At 37.5% G+C, this 17,650-nt stretch overlaps 1 protein-coding gene across 1 annotated transcript; it reads right to left on the bottom strand.

Moving 5' to 3' along the window:
- Positions 1–11,220: 11,220 nt before the first annotated feature.
- LOC125665373 (uncharacterized) lies at positions 11,221–17,155 on the bottom strand. Its single transcript, XM_048898020.2, has 3 exons — positions 16,926–17,155; positions 12,220–12,346; positions 11,221–12,025 (listed from the first exon to the last, which is right to left on the bottom strand). The coding sequence occupies exons 1-3, from the start codon at positions 17,053–17,055 to the stop codon at positions 11,725–11,727; spliced, it is 558 nt and encodes a 185-aa protein (XP_048753977.1). The 5' UTR covers positions 17,056–17,155; the 3' UTR covers positions 11,221–11,724.
- Between the last annotated feature and the right edge of the window lie 495 nt (positions 17,156–17,650).

Raw genomic sequence — 17,650 nt, 5'->3', positions numbered from 1 at the left:
CTTCATCGCCACCTTTGAGCGGCAATCGGAAGTCAGTAGGTTGCTACAAATGCGGGGCCATGGGGCACTTCAAGAGGGAATGCCCGGAGCTGAAGGGGAAAACTGAGGCGATCCAGGGCCAGGGGACCAAGGTCAAGCTTAGGGGCGGTCAAGACGCACAACCGTGTTCATCAGAACCAAGGGGGCGGGGAGCCAAGACCCGCCAGTCGCAATCTAGTGGAGGGCCTACGCAGCGGGAAGTCAGGGAGCTGACTCCAGAGCGCTCCCCAGTTAGGCCAGGGCCGTGCGACGCTCGCACGGGGACAAGTCGGTTTGCAGGAGGACACAGGCAGGCGCCCTCCTGCATGCGCCGCTCCAGGAAGGGTACACTCCAAGTGCGGTTCAAGGAGGCATCCAAGGAGGAGAAGGAGAAGGAATCCGATGACTGGGTCATAGGGTGGGAGGAGGACAAATACGAGCCGATGTTGTCGGGATTCAGGCTCTCTGAGGATATCGTGGTACCGGAACTGCCCAGGTTTGGGGCAGAGAACCAGGGGGATGTGGAGGAATTTCCGGAGGATTCGGAGGACTTGCCGGATCAGGAGCCCTCGCTCATTCAGGAGGAGCAGGTAGGCGCGGACCCCGCGTCCGAGCCTAGCGAGTGCCCGGAGCCAGTTAGGGCGCAGGTTCAGCACAAGGAGGAATGTGGGCTGGGGGTGGTCAGTGGCCAAGCGGAGAATGGGACTGCGGATATGCCATTCCGGCATGCGGGAGAATCCCACGAAGACTCGCCTGTGCCAATAGGACAGATGCGCCCAACCACCGGATTCATGGTCCAAATGGTAGTCCAGGGAGTAAGACTACAGGCAGTGGTAGACACTGGGGCGAAGGGGAGTGTGTTGTCCACCCGGGTCTACGAGGAGCTCGACCCCAAGACTCCCATGTGACCTTGGTCCAGGCAGGGGAAAATGCCAGGATGAGGGGTTTCATCATTGGCCCTGTGGCAGTTCGCCTTGGAGACACGAAACATAATGTCGACCTGTATGTGGCCCCCCTGCAGGACCAAATGCTGCTAGGTATGGAGTTTCTCCATCAGCAGAAGGCTCATTTAGACCTGGAGCATGGCACCATGACCTTGGGAAAGGAGAAGGTCCCTATGACGTTCCGACGACCAGGAGGGGGACAACAGGCCCAGGTTTCAGTAACGAAGTCTATCCGGGTCCCAGCTGCTTAAGTCGTCCTATGTCCTTGTCGTTTGGATAAGGAGTTGGAAAGACTACGTAGTTAGCCCTCAGATCAAGCAGACCTCGGACGTATTATCGGTGCCGCACACTTATGCTGGGGAGAGAACGTTGGTGACCAGCATTGTCAATGCTTCAGATGAGGAAGTGTCCATCTCCGGAGGCAGTGCGATCGGATCAGCCTTGGAGGCCGAACCATGGGTGCTGGCACCTGACTTGGTCGTTGAGAATGTGAACAGTGTGGACCCCCACACTGAGGCAAGGACTAAGCTCAGCACATTTACAGCAAGAGTTAATGTTGCCCACTTAGCTTGCCCTGGAACTTGATCAACTTCCAAGGAGGCCATATTGGATAGTGGGGGAGATTTCCCCCTTGAGCCGACCAACATTGCTGAGGAAATTAGTGTGGTTGAAGCTTCAGCTGTTGGCCTTACTCATTGTGCGCCCAGTGAAGGTGTTCAGGATGGTTACCACGGCCCTGTTAGCGAGGTGTCATGGAACTATGTCTCCCGAGAACTTCTCGGGTTCCCAGGTTGGACTCAAGGGGCTGAGTTTGACTTCAAGACGGATCTTGTGGGACATGACTCATTCAGGACCCAAGTCCGACAGTTCAGAGGCATCAGGTTGCCTTGGCCCCCACCTGTATTTAGAGCTGGTGGGAGAATCTATAGATCCTTTTCAGTAATTGATGTGCGACCCAGGGCTCGCCCTGGCCCACACCGGTCGGGATTAGATTAGTCCCAGTCAGTTTTCTCCGGGGCATTTACCCGGACCTTTCCTGCTGGAACCCTTTCCGGCGTCCTCGGATAGTTCATCCGAGGGGGCGTGTCGCACCCACCTTGACCATTGGTTGAACCCGTTTCTCCGTCCTTCAGAGGAAACGGAGGGGAGTGTAGTATCTGGAGAGTCTTCCCCAGTACGACTTGTTTATCCCCGGATGGCAGAGGATCAACATCCGGCAGCACGAGGAGATTTCCCGCGGTTATGGTACATGACAGACGTACAGCAAGACCTACCCGAAGCTTAGACCCGACAGTAGGCAGAACAGTTAAGTCCGCGGGACCCATGTTTATGTAGATACACAGTAATAAAGACTATAGATACTTTAATACTGAAAAAATAATTTTCACTTCAAAACCGAAATCTATTTAAATACGTGCACATCATGCTTTTTTGTACCGCTGAAAATTTTGACTGAAAATTACGATCTAAGTTGGATGATACTTACATGTAACTTCCATATTTCATTTCCCCATGACTTTAAGATTTTTGTTTGGTATATATAGAAAAAGTACCACGTATAACTGATCCCCGTGTGTGTTTATCACAGAAGACCATTATGAAATGCATTGTCCTCAAATATAGTAAGAGTTGTCTTTCGTTTTGTAGATTCAACCAATCATTACATATTTACAAAAGAACTTCCGACTAAGACTAAAAATATACATATTTCTGAAAACTTGTCAACCTAATTAATTTTGTTTAGCACTACTTACACAAATTCAAATAACTAAATTTTCCTTATTTGCATTAAAATCATAATTTCATCAAAGTAAAGAATAAGATAAATTGCAAAAAGAATAATTTGATCTTAGTTGTAAGTTCTGTTGTAAAACATGACGCACAATTCCACCAAGAGGACTGCGTATAGTAAATCCGGAATACATGTATATTAAAACTGTAAACCAACAAACGATACTCACCAAATCAAAGAAATAATAAAGATGTATTTTTGTATTTTGATACATATGTTACAATAAGTAAACTACCATGGCAAAAGCAGTGATATGTCCTTCAATATCTGATACTATTAGATACTTTTATCAAGCTCAAAAGAAAATAGTATATATATTGCATGCATGGATGGAGATGGATTCAAACAATCATTTAGGGTAGTATATGTAGGTGATGATAACTCTAGAAATCGTTGTCTGTACATTGGCTGTTCATTTTTTTCCGGAAGTGACAATCTACAATGTCATTCTCATTTACATTTTATAAATTACGTAGTTAATTAGGGATGTATGGGACTGACATCAGAGTAATTAAAAAAATCCTAAAAATGAGTGAAATAGATAGTACTGTACTCATTTTATCGAAAAAAGACATGTTTTAGATAGGTTCGTGAGTTCGTTTCCATGGTAACGAACATCAAAGATACCCTTGCTGGAGACATTATAATTGACTGAAATTTACTATTTGTCTAAAAGGGGGTATGGAACTGACATCAGAGCAGTGAAAAAATTCCTAAAGTGATTAAAGTAATTAGCATTAGTTTCAATTTAACAGAAAAATTTATTTCTAAATAGGTCTTTGAGTTCGTTACCATGGTAACCATCATCAAACATATCCTTGCTGGAGACATCATATCTAGAACCTGTAGAGAACCCGGAAGTGTATGGCTGACATCAGAATAATTAAAAAATTCTAAAATTGAATGAAATGGATAGCATTATATTTATTTTATCAGAAAAAGACATTTTTGACATAGGTCCGTGAGTTCGTTTCCATGGTAACCGTCATCAAACATATCCTTGCTGGAGACATCATGTTCAAAACCTGTAAACAAAAAATGGAAAGGTATGACTGACATGAGAATAATTAAAAAATTCTAAAATTGAGTGAAATGGATAGCATTATGTCTATTCTATCAGAAAATGACATTTTTGACATAGGTCTGTGAGATCGTTCCCATGGTAACCATCATCAAACATATCCTTGCTGGATACATCATATTTAAAACCTGTAGAGAACCCGGAAGTGTATGGCTGACATCAGAATAATTAAAAAATTCTAAAATTAAGTGAAATGGATAGCATTATGTCTATTCTATCAGAAAAAGACATTTCTGACAAAGGTCTGTGAGATCGTTACCATGGTAACCATCATCAAACATATACTTGCTGGAGACATCATATTTTAAAACACCTGTAGAGAACCCGGAAGTGTATGGCTGACATCAGAATAATTAAAAAATTCTAAAATTAAGTGAAATGGATAGCATTATGTCTATTCTATCAGAAAATGACATTTTTGACATAGGTCTGTGAGTTCGTTCCCATGGTAACCATCATCAAACATATCCTTGCTGGAGACATCATGTTCAAAACCTGTAAAAAAAAAACACCAAAAAACAGAAGGGTATGACTAATTTAAAAATTCTAAAATTGATTGAAATGGGTACCACTATATTTAATTTACCAAAAAAACCCACCTGTTTTGACATACATGTTGGTCTGTGAGTTCGTTTCCATGGTAACAATCGTCAAACATATCCATACTGGAGACATTATATTCAAAACTTGTGAAAAATATACGTGTAAGGTTGACATCAGAATAATTAAAAAATTACGTGAAATGGATAGCATCATATATATTTACTATTAAATAAATATATATATTAAATATAATAAATATTTATATATAATTATTGCTTTATGAAGGAGCTTTTTAAAGATTTGTTCCCTATACATTCAGATATAAAACTTTGATCCCCTATTGTAGCCCCATCCTACCCCCCAGGAGCCATGGTTTCAACAAACTTTATCTGCACTATGTCAGGAAGCTGCCATGAACAGTTGAACTTTCCTTGCCCAGCAGTTCTTGAGAAGATTTTTAATTGACCCCTCCCTATTTTTGTAATTATCTCTTTTATACCTTTAAAGGTAGCATGGCCCTTCATTGCATGAAATTGGCCTGCTTGTTCTGGAAGTATTGTACTGGAGATTGATTGATTGATTGAATATTGTTTTACGTCCCTCTCGAGAATATTTCACTCATATGGAGATGTCACCCATGCCGGTGAAGGGCTGCAAAATTTAGGCCTATGCTCGGTGCTTAGGGCCATTGAGCAGGGAGGGATCTATCTCGTGCCACATCTGCTGTGACACGGGACCTCGGTTTTTGCAGTCTCATCCGAACGACCGCCCTATTTAGTCGCCTCTTGCGACAAGCAAGATGGTACTGAGGATATATTCCAACACAGATCCCCACAGGATTTTTGTGGAGAATTTTTTATAAATTTGTCAATATATATCTACTATTTCGCTATTATCTCCCCTTGGAGCAGGGTGTTACCCTTCATTTCATCAGACTTAACTTGCCTCGACCCAAGGATGCTTTTTGCCAAGTTTGTTTGAAATTGTCCAAGTGGTTCTGGAGAAGAAGTCGAAAATGTGAAAAGTTTACAGACAGTCAGACGATAGACAATGGGTGATCAGAAATGCTCACTTGAGCTAAAAATGAGTTGCATTTCTTTATAAAATCATATCAAAGATAAAAATTCTGCAATCTAAAGTAAAATCAAAATTCCATTTGTAACTAGTTCTAATTGTAACTGGGACCATTACATATGTTCCCCAAACCAGTTAAAAAGTAAAGTCATTGTAAACCTATAGGAAAAATCATTTTATTTTAGCCTTTAATTACATGTAGTACGTTTAATATGATTTACTATGGTCATTTCAGTGCAAAGAAATAAAAGAAAGGAATGCACTTGCATACACGCACACACGAGTATGATTCCGTACTTTTGTTGATGTCATTCTAGTACAGGCCTTTCTATCATATACCCACAGAAAGAATTTCTTAATGTTTGCATCAAATACAAGAAAGTTATTGTGATTTTAAAATCATCCAATCAGAAATCAGCACACGTGCGTGCACGTGCTGACCAGTAATTTTAACCACACCAATTTGTAAGGAGTACCAAGACACACCTAAAACCTCAAAATCAAAAGAATTTGATGAAAAACAAAAACATTAACGTCCTTCAAAAAATTAACTTTTGAAATATGATGCATGTGCATGCACGTTTGCGTTGGCATATTTTGTTACACCAATATATAGATACACATATCATCTACCTATGAAGTGAATATCAACTCATTCGCTTCATTAATAAGAGAGTTACAGATGTTTTAGTACATGTATTATCCAATCAAAAAGAAGCGCACGTGCATGCGCGTGCAGATTGGTAATTTTGACAATGCAGATCAGTTAAGGATCTCAATATCTACCTATAATATGAATATCAAACCATTTGAATGAGCAACAAAAAAGTTACACTGATTACAAAATTCATGTACGAAAAATGTGATGCATGTGCATGCACGCGCGTGCAGACAACACGACTATCATTTTGCGTATATACAAATGATATACTATCATCCTAACAAGGTTTCATGTTGATTCCTTGTGAATTCTGATTTTCAATTTTTTTGTACCAAAATTGCAATGCACGTACGTGCGCGTACATGCACATGCAGACAAATTACTATTGTTTAGTTTTGTGTTTGCATCCCACACTCTTCCATGTTTCTTTCCTGTGGGTGCATTGTTCAAATATTGACAACATGTATTTGAACAATTTTAGGTATCTATTAAAAGAATCAATAAATTGTATACATGTAGTTGTGTATGTATAACTTAAAATAAGACATATAAAATCGTAATGAAGTATGTGCCCCTATGATATTAATTAATAGAATAAATAAACAATATTAAATTTTACAATGAATATCATAAGTATTCAAGATCATTACTTTAGAGGTTATTTTATATGCAGGGTCCTGTATAAAAACTTATTACTAAGTATAAATTTTGTAGTAAGTTTTCTGGTTATTGGGTCAATGGCAGAGTCAACATACAGAATTTGATCCATGGTTGTTGAGTGTCCATCATGTTTAGGGGCGAAATCAAAAGACCAATGTCAGGAAAAAAATTCAAATTCAAATAGTTAGGGGGCCTCAGGGGGAGTAAAAACTCAAATAAGTTTTTGTCATCCAACATCGATTTCACTTTAGTGGAAAAAAGACAAGTGGCTGTTAAAAACCACATAATAATATATTACATTTTACCGGTAATGAACATTAAATATTTTAAATGTACACTTTAATTTGTGAATAAACAGAAGTAAAAGTATAACAGTATTATTTATACTCGCATGTTTTTACTTGTTAATCGATTAGTTTCAACATTCATAATATTTAGATTTAAGGGGAGTGGGGTGTGATTTCGTGAAAACTATGTAAAACGTATACGGTACCAATTTTGATGTGAATTTAGTTTTTTGTCAGACATTGAACTTTTGATTTCGCCATCGCCCCTTAACGTGTTAAATGATTTAAGAATTCCTCTCAAAACTTAGAGGTACACTTGCATCAAATATTTGATGTATGTCTTGCCCAAACTGCATTTAGTATTATGACTAACTTATTGACAGGTGCAATTATATAAACCTAGATACATTGTACCTTAATGATAGCCAATAGTATATGATATAATGAAAAATAGCCAAATTAATTCACTGAATATAACTTTCAATTAAGCTCAATAAAGTAATTAGTTAAGGGTACAAATTCAATATATGTGAAACAATAATGGACTTTCAATATTTTGATATAGTCTGTTAAATTGTGATATTGATTTATTACAGTTGAAAAATCAAAGGGTCTTATAAAAGTTACTATATTCACATCAAATACAAAATAATATGTATTAGTAAATAGTTCGAAATAGTTTCAATTTAAATTTTACATAATATCTCTTATTTAGAGAATTCAGAAAATCAAGTATTTTAATAAAAAGACCAGAAGGATATGAAAAGTTAAAAGCCTACCATTATATATTTATTTGCAAGAGTTATGTATTTGCATCAAAATATCTGTATCTATGATGTAACCCATGTTTCTTTTTTATGCACAAGTAACTTATTTTGGTGAGTGTATAGTTATTCATGGTGGGCAGTATATACATGTAGGTATGTATGCATTAAAAAAAAACTAGAGTTCCTTGCAAAATTATGCATATTTATCATAATACCATGCTTGTAATCTTTTCATTATAGGACTTGGGCAATCTTTAATTAGCATATATATTTTAAAAACAAGCACAATATGATATCATGATATCAAATGCCTTGCAGCAAAATTATCCAGCTAGCTTGACAATTCCCAAATATTGTTTACATGAAATAGATATAGAACAATTATATTTTACTCTCACATGGTATGTGTAACACAAAAAAGGTGAATACAACTAGATTTCATCATTGAATCTGTGTACATGGTCTAGCTGACATTTAATAGTGGATACTTTGGCCCGAAGAAACTAGATAATACATTAGGTGAATAGAAAACTAATAATGTTAAATAAATTTCTTTAATGAAGCGTCTTGTTAAAAAAAATATTTAGTGTTGTACATGTATAATAGTAGTGTCATAGTGCTGAAATTGTTGGGCTGAATTTAAACTTAATTGGCAGAAAATACCTAGCATCCATCATTCTTGATAGATCGAAAATGGCCATGGTTACCTTACGATTTTGTTGTAGTCAGCTATCAATTAGTGTATTACTATTCCTTTGTAATAAAATTACTTTTTTTGTTACTCGGGGGGAGGGGAGGGGAGGGGGGTATTTGAATTACTGAACTGAAAAACAATACTGATACATCAATGAACCTCGGCTATTTACATGAAGTGTTAATATTGGGGCCTAAGGAAGCTGAGTGACAATTCATATTCTTTTTGTTGTTCAACACATTCATGCTGGCATAGAATTGCAGCATACTGTCATGAATGAGTCAACTTTCACATCTTACGCTAGGCCTATAACTCATTGAAAAATAACCTTTGTTTAAATCATAATTCTAAACTCATTTTTATGAAATCTAAAACATTTATCAAAAAACATTTGATCTGGACATAAATTCTATTCATGATTTCAAAAACTTTTAGCAACATTAGATGCAGAAAACATGCATGATTAATGAAATTTATCATTCCATTTCCTTATATTCCTTTGTAAGAGTGGAACACAATCATATAATATGTGTATGGCTCCAATGTTCCGGGGAAAAAATAAGACACTGAAACAAGATACTGGAGATATTTGTGCTGTTAATGGTGTAAAGGTTACTATGAATTGAATCTTAATAAGTGGATGAAAATGATTTCAAAATGAATTATATAGTAAAATAAATAAAAGTTGACCCATTTATGGCATTATGCTGTATATTTTGCACAAAGTGAAAATAAATCAAAGCATGTCACTGGGTTTGTATAATTTGTATGTGGTGGTAGATTTTTATAGTGTCCTGTCTCTGTTTTCTGTACTGCAAACATATGATTAAAGGAAGAAAAAATCTTACTCATCAATTTATGTAAGACCAAAGATCCACCACTGATCTATTGTGTATATCCTAGCTTTATATGACCCCTCCTCCAACAGATATTTAAATTTATAGAGATGTATATTAAAACTTGACAAATACTTTAACATATTCATACTCAGATGCAGATGCTTGTATCATACACTTTGTATGTTTGGCTAAATAATTTAGGTTGATCTAGATCTTCAAAGTCTATGAACAATCAGCTGACATTGACAATTTAATAAGCGCCGGTGAATTCATACTCTATTTCAATATTGTTTTCAAGCATCGATTTTCATGGAATTTTTGGGAAGATTTGCACTTGAACAATTTTGTTTTCTTCTTATTTGACGTACGTGCGTACTCGGCATTAACCTGTTAACAGTGATTGACAAACCTGAACACATGTCTTGCGTCTGCGATTGCAAATATAGATGATCCAGCGTCTGGTGTCTTGGTGAGGCAGCTTTCCATCGTCTTCTGTGGGTCAAAAAACCTTGATGTAACGCTGGATCGCTTTAGCTGACTGAAATCCGCGTTTCCCCCGCATTTCAATGTTTCAAAAGTCTCACTATGTTTACATTGCCGAAAAGTAATTAAAGTCGTAAAATTTACGCGATTTGTTTTTATTTCGAATATAATAATATTTTTGTCATAGTTTATGTAAAATATATCTATAGAATTAATTGCATTGTAGATATTATCTAACACACACTCAGAATCAAATAGGAGATGCGAACGACATAGGATTTATTTACGTTATTCGGAGTTGCGCGGTAATTTCAAAATCGTCAGTCCCGTACATCCTTAAAATCAGGTGTATAGTGATGTGCCTCGTGCCGGCTGAAGTTAGAGTGTAGATTGTGATAAGTTACTCCCTGTGTTGTACTGATCAGCGGCGAATTAAAAAAATTCTCAACTGGGAGTGGGTGGGGGTAGCGGAGTAACAGGTTGGGGACATGGAGAATGTAATAAAGCCCATGTGATCCAACGCGGAACCCTGACGAGAGTTTGAGGGTGAAGTTCCCCGAATCTACCGACTTCTGACAAAATAAGTATACATTTGCCTGATTTTGGACATATTTCTATAACAAATGGATCCGATTTGAGACGGAAGGGGGCACGCCCATCGCTGGATCCGCCCTTGACGACTACCACTAGTGAGCTGTCAGAGTGTGTTCTTACTCTTATAGATCCGCCCTTGACGACTACCACTAGTGAGCTGTCAGAGTGTGTTCTTACTCTTATAGATCCGCCCTTGACGACTACCACTAGTGAGCTGTCAGAGTGTGTTCTTACTCTTATAGATCCGCCCTTGACGACTACCACTAGTGAGCTGTCAGTGTGTTCTTACTCTTATAGATCCGCCCTTGACGACTACCACTAGTGAGCTGTCAGAGTGTGTTCTTACTCTTATAAATAAGACTTTGGAGTCTTCATATCAATCGATAGTTTAACTGACAAATCCTGTATACTAGTGTGATATTTTTCAACAGCCTGATATATGTTTCAGAGTAGCCAACACGTGTTAATCCATCGTCCTCACGACTGGAAGTTTCAAAGCCTTCTGATACACTCAGAACTAATACTGTTTTCGGAATAGGATAGTACCAAAACAAAATTCAACAGGAAACTTTCGTACGTTGTAGAGAAAATATGACATGAAATAAAAATTAGTGTAATTGTATACATATATACGGCAAGAAGAAGACCGAGAGTCACATTACACACATTTAAACTTTGCTACATATTCGTTCTCAATGAGATCTACATTACAATAAAGTACTGTATAATGGTATGATCATACTAGCGATGCTTACATCTAAGAACAATTACAGTACATGTATATAAAAATAATTATGTTTATTTCAATTAACAGTGTTAGTTTTAGCAAAACACACAGGAAAAATACATCATCAACATCGTAATAAGTATTTATAGTGAAACCTGCCTATTCCAAAATGCTATTGGAAACATTTTTGTCGCAGAATACACAGTGTTTCGGAATAAACGGTGTGAAACAATGGAAATATGAAATTGAGAATGAAAATAAGAATCAGAATGGCAAGTGAAACGGATTGAACAGGAGTGGGAGTAGGCAGTTTTCACTGTAGTACAATTTAATACATGACAGGCTATTAATGTAGTGCTGTATTTTATTGATTACATATAATCAACTAGTGAAATGTCGCTGGCTACTTCGTTAAATTGAGTTTGTTTTGTATCCAATAAAATCTATTTTATATCACAATGTGTCCATTCATGTAAATGATTATCATATTTAAAAAAAATATGTACATGTATATCCCATGCTTCATCTTTTTGGAGTTGATAAAGTTTATAAAAGACACACTAACGCAACAGCACGGACATGACGAAAAGCAACAAGCTGTACGGCGTATAAAAGTTCGCGGAATAACCCGTCGCGCTATTAGTTTCCTTAGATTCTGATCTGCGTTGAAAGGCCTTGGTAGTGTCGGGCAGCGCACTGCGAGTCGCAGTAATACTGCCGGGGGTAGACTGGGGGTAGATAGGTCCCTCAATACAGGGGGAGCTTTCGTCAGACTTCAGAACGAGTCTGTATCCACAATTGCTGGTCTCCAGAAGTGTACAAGTGGACGGATATGACGAAGGTCCAGTCTTTGCCCTAAATCTGATACAATGAAGAAAGCACAGACTGACACACCAACGGAAATGCAAGATTTAATACAACTTTAAAGTTAGATTTGCCTAGATTCAGTATTTGTACTTGCGTAGAATAGTGACGCGATTCGTTCAAATTCAACTTTTTGTACTCAAGTGCATCGTTCGAGTTCGATTCGTCCATATTGTAGGACGTGTACTCACGTGCAACAGTGGAGCTCCCCTGAAAGCTGGCACGTGCATTCCTCACAGTCTGTAAGATGATGATGGGCCGTACCCACACCTATCTCTATGCTTTTGTTACTTTGGTCAATGTAAATACAGGACTGTACTGAAACAGAAAAATATTTGTGATTGTTTTGCTCTTATCCGTCCGTCTGTAGACGCAATGATTTCCGGGCTCTAAAGCGTTATCCTTTCTACCTACTGTCACCATCTAATAATAGATATGGACTACCCATGGGACGAAGATGTTCCCTATCGAATTTGGGGTCAAAAAGTCAAAGGTCAAGCGCACTGGACATCGAAGTAGCAATATGGTTTCCGGGCTCTAAAGCGTTATCCTTTCCACCTACGGTCACCATATCATACATATGGACTACCCATGGGACGAAGATGTTTCCTATCAAATTGGGGGTCAAAAGCTGAAAGGTAAAGCGCACTGGACATCGAAGTAGCAATATAGTTTCCTGGATCTAAAGCGTTATCCTTTCCACCTACAGTCGTCCCGTGGGGATCCGGGTTAGAATAGGTCCTCAGTACCCCTTGCTTGTCGTAAAAGGCGACTAAATGGGGCGGTCCTTCGGATGAGACCGCAAAAACGGAGGTCCTGTGTCACAGCAGGTGTGGCCCGATAAAGATCCCTCCCTGCTCAAAGGCCATAAGCGCCGAGCATAGGCCTAAATTTTGCAGCCCTTAACCGGCAATGGTGACGTCTCCATATGAGTGAAATATTCGAGAGGGACGTTAAAAAAAATCAATCAATCCACCTACAGTCACCATATCACACAAATAGACTACCCATGGGACGAAGATGGTCCCTATCGAATTTGGGGTCAAAAGGTCAAATGTCAAGCGCACTGGGCATCGAAGTAGCAAGATCGTTTCCGGGCTCTAATGCGTTTTCCTTTCCATCTACAGCCACCATTTCATACATATGGACTACCCATGGGACGAAGATGTTCCCTATTACGAATTTGGAGTCAAAAGGTCAAAGGTCAATCGCATTGGACATCGAAGTAGCAATATGGTTTTATCTCTTATCCATTTCTCCCTAGAGAAGAGACTACCCAAGGTTTTGTCATGCCCTTTTTATCACACTCAGAAAAGAGGTAATTTATACCTATTAACAACACCCTTTGGGAGATTAGGGTAAGCGGGGGTATTCTTAGTGAGCATTGCTCACAGTTCCTCTTGTTATCATTCAGAGTTACACGAATGCTGTAAATCTATTTATTGTTGTTCTCTTTCGTGGCTTGGTCTCCCCACCCCCCAACTACGAAAATGCACACACGAAAATAGCCCACATGCAGAGTAGACTATCATTTCATTATACCAAGTCCTTATTTGTTAACCCCTTACATGGCAGATACGCATTTAACGCATCTCCTATAGAGTATGTGAACGATCTGTTTAAAGTCTAAAAATAATGACGTCACTTTGACCTAATTCATACATGTAGGTGTATATTTCTGGACCGTAGTGAGATAGAAATAAAGTCCTTGTTTTCATGTATATTGCAGGGTAACCTCCTTAGTCTCGGAATGTTTTAAATATAAAAGCCACGACTAACTATGGCCTCGGCTTTTATGTTTCAAACAAAAATGTCGAGACTGGGGAGGTTATCATGCAATATAAACGCAAACTCGATCTTCATCTCTTAAATATGTGGAAGTGTAGCAGTCAGACGATTACCTGTACCAGGTAAAACTCAGTTGATAGATCACCTGACTACAGAATCAGGGGCCGGGGTTTGAATCCTGATCTGGTCCGCTGCATTTTCTCCCTTTATGTGACAGTCACCGGAATTGTAGTTTTGCTATTTGGGGGTCAAACCAAATGACCCTCAAAATTTGTTTATGTATTTGTGTGTTACATGTACAAGCAGAAAGAAAACAACATTCATCATGTTCTAAAAATAGATGAAAAAGTTCTAAAGACGATCTTTTTATTGGATATTTTGATTTGAGGTGTGAAACAATCGTTTTTGTTTGTTTGGTAGATTCTCTCCTTACCTAGCAAGGACAGTACAACAACAAACACCATGTTTCACAGAAATTATTAGAAAACAAAAATTTAGAGTAAAAAAAAAATGCCATACTACTCAACGATTGTAAAAATAAGATTGTTTTTGCGTTTCGTGCATTATCTCTGTTTTTGCGTTCCGTATATTATCTTGAAGTCGTCATGTTTTAATGGCAGTGATGACAATCATCATGCGTTGTTTGAATTGTCTTCAATTATAAAACTATGTTGGCGAAGTATTAGAAGGAATTTAAAAACCCTACGTTACCGTTTCCTGAGTACCAAATAAAACCATGCACCGCTGCTTTCAAATGTGATTGTCTTACTGGTACTTCAGCAGAAGTGTTATGTTGCCTCATATTTCAAAAAAAAAAAAAAATAAATAAATGAAAATTTGTATACGTTCAAATCAAGTGTACAGAAATACATATAATAGATCTAAGAAAGGCACGCTATTTTATAATTATGGTTATTCTAAATGGACATGTAGTTATGCAACACTGACTGTAATCATGTTTAATGCATAGTAATATTCTTTAAATGTTCAAAACTGGTCTGTTATGCTTCATTTGCTCGTAGGGCAGTTTTTGTTACAATTTACGGTGTATGAAACACGGAAATTTATATCTAACTGAACATATGGTATCTAATTCTTAATGCTTTCCAGGAATATTCAGAGGGAGTTTTTTGTTGTTGTTGCAAGCTGTTTTGTCAGTTCTGTTTCATTGGGTAATATACACGCGTACCTTAAGTCGAGTTCTTCATGTAACATGATTACAAGCTAATCAAACGATTGTTTTAAAAGGATATGGTGACCCACAAAATCATCGATCGTTTAAAATTATTATAAAAATCGTCTTCCTATATCTTAATAGCATTCTCCCCCAAGCCTCATCGTTGTCATCTGTGGATGAGTTGAGAAGAGATGTTCTTTAGATGTGAACCTTTGTCGTGGGTTCTGAGTTAAGGTTCAGTGTACAAACCAGTGGTCGATATGAATTAACACGACAGGCACTAAACACGACAAGTGTTTTATTTAACGTACATGCAAAGGAGTTCAAGTTAATAGTTTGAATTTCCTCGAAGTGTCTCATCTCGTTGTTTCTGCGCGCGCGGTACCTCTCCCTGGGAGTGACCAATTAAAAGAAGCGGTACTTTGTTGATGTGCACATAATCGCCAGATTGATGCACTATAATTATAAAGGTTTATCTGCGTCTATGATGTATACGATTTCACTAATGTACATTAGGACAAGACTTTGCTATATCGCATTATGTTCTTCTTTTTCTGTTATTATACATTTGTTACGGGCAATTCTGTCACCTTGTACCAAGGTATGAGTACACAATTTCTTCTTGTGAAGTTTAAACGACAAAATTAATTAACATTTGTCATCAGTACGACTAACTTGGCACATCGTTCTATCTTTCATCACTGGAAAATACCTAACGGGGACTGGCGTTATGAATTATGGCCGGTTATCATGATAGATCAGAGTCGAAGTATGTAAACTTCAAGACCGTGCTATGTTATAAAGTGGAAAATAACATCAAGTGAAAAATACGTTATTTAGCTAAGGTAAATGAAGGAATCCTTTTTGAAAACTTAGTTCCTATGAATCCTTCAAATGATTTCCCTGATTTTAAAGCCTTTCAAACGTTGTCCATGTGCAAGACAAGAATCCAACACTAAACCCTGATTAGAAGAAAACTGGGTCTAAGTGAAAGTGAAACGAGGTGGCCGCTGCATGCATTTAGTCTGGGAACACTGACAAAATGAATACATTTGCTGACATTTTATTGTGAAATATTCATCTAGGTGATTGACATTTAGGGGAATTAAAAAGCATGTATAAATTAATTCCCACCTTTCATTTGAGAACCTGCAAGACGATTATCTCAGAAGAGTGCATCTAAATATCAGACCATTAATTAAACACTGCACATGCTTATAGGACACAAAGCTAACAAATCTGAGAATTTTAGGAGCTATATAATGCACTTATGCAAATGAAATCTGTTGTGTAATAGTGGGTAATCAATTTTCAGTGAATAGAATAAATTCGCTATTTGTGTCCCATCTGACCTTCGTATCATCCGTCTATCATGAGCTGTTTAATGTTTGCATTTCCCCCCATTCTCTATGAATACAGTATTACTAAGCTTTTGTTTTTATTTCTTTGCATATTCCTTTATTCAACTTGTACAAAGCCTTGTCATTCAACTTGTAAGATATGGAATCACTTAACGCTATTTTTTGTCAAAATTTAGAATAAAATTACAAATCCTTTAGATTAAATGTGTGTTAAACATGAATTATATACACTTTATGAGGTAAATGAGAAGGAAAAAGAGGAAAACGTCTCTCTCTCTCTCTCTCTCTCTCTCTCTCTCTCTCTCTCTCTCTCTATCTATCTATCTAATCATATTGTAAAATTTTATATTGTTCCATTTATGAAAAAATTTGATAATATGATCAAAACTTATAAATTTAAGATTTTTTCCCATTGTTATTTGGTTGATTAACTATATTTTCTATAGAAAGGGAAGAACAAAAATATAAATTATTTTAAAGGAAAAAGTACACCTGGTGAGAACGTACTTCACACACTGTTCAAACGAACTGTTACTGATTCTAAACAGCAATAAAAGTACTGTAAACAGACCTTCCTTATCGGTTCTTTTCACCCTGTAACCATCTTGCATCCCTTCCAGTAAATTTTTACAGGAACTATCCACATATCCTAATGGAAACACAAGAAGGAACCCGATCATACAACATCCGCTCGTCGTCATTCTCCTCCGTGGCCGTGTTATGTTTTCCTAGATCTCGGACCTCTAGCTGACAACGATCAGTCTTCATGCACAATCAGACACGCTTGGGTTACATGAGAAGAAAGGTAAAAGAGACAGTAGGTATTTATAATTTTTTTGTAAGTAATTGAACTGAACATAAATATTAATATGATATACTATGAAATACAAATATGCAGTAATTAAGTGCATTAGCTTAAATTTGATGAGTTGATTTATTGATATATATACTCTTGATTAAAACGAAAAATACAATTAAAATGTGACTGATTATCTGTGCACTCTACATACAAATTGGCTTCCTAGCAACCCCAGTCTGTGAATATTCCTTGTTTATTTAGAATACAAATGTTTAATTTTATTGATTTACTGATTAAATTTCGCGGGGACTCAATTTACGTGGGTACCCGTGTCCCGGGAATTTCAATCCACGACGTCACATATATATGATATGATATTTCCATGCAAATTAATTCCATAGAAAATATGCAATTTATACTATCCATGAATACCAATTGTACCATAATCGCATCCTTGCTCAGACAACTTATGGAAAAATTAGAAGCAATAAAAATAA

This window comes from Ostrea edulis, chromosome 1 (genome assembly GCF_947568905.1).
Source record: "Ostrea edulis chromosome 1, xbOstEdul1.1, whole genome shotgun sequence".
In the NCBI taxonomy this organism is placed as follows: domain Eukaryota; kingdom Metazoa; phylum Mollusca; class Bivalvia; order Ostreida; family Ostreidae; genus Ostrea; species Ostrea edulis.
The sequence above is the reverse complement of the archived record's forward strand: the minus strand, read 5'-3'. Positions and strand labels throughout refer to the sequence as shown.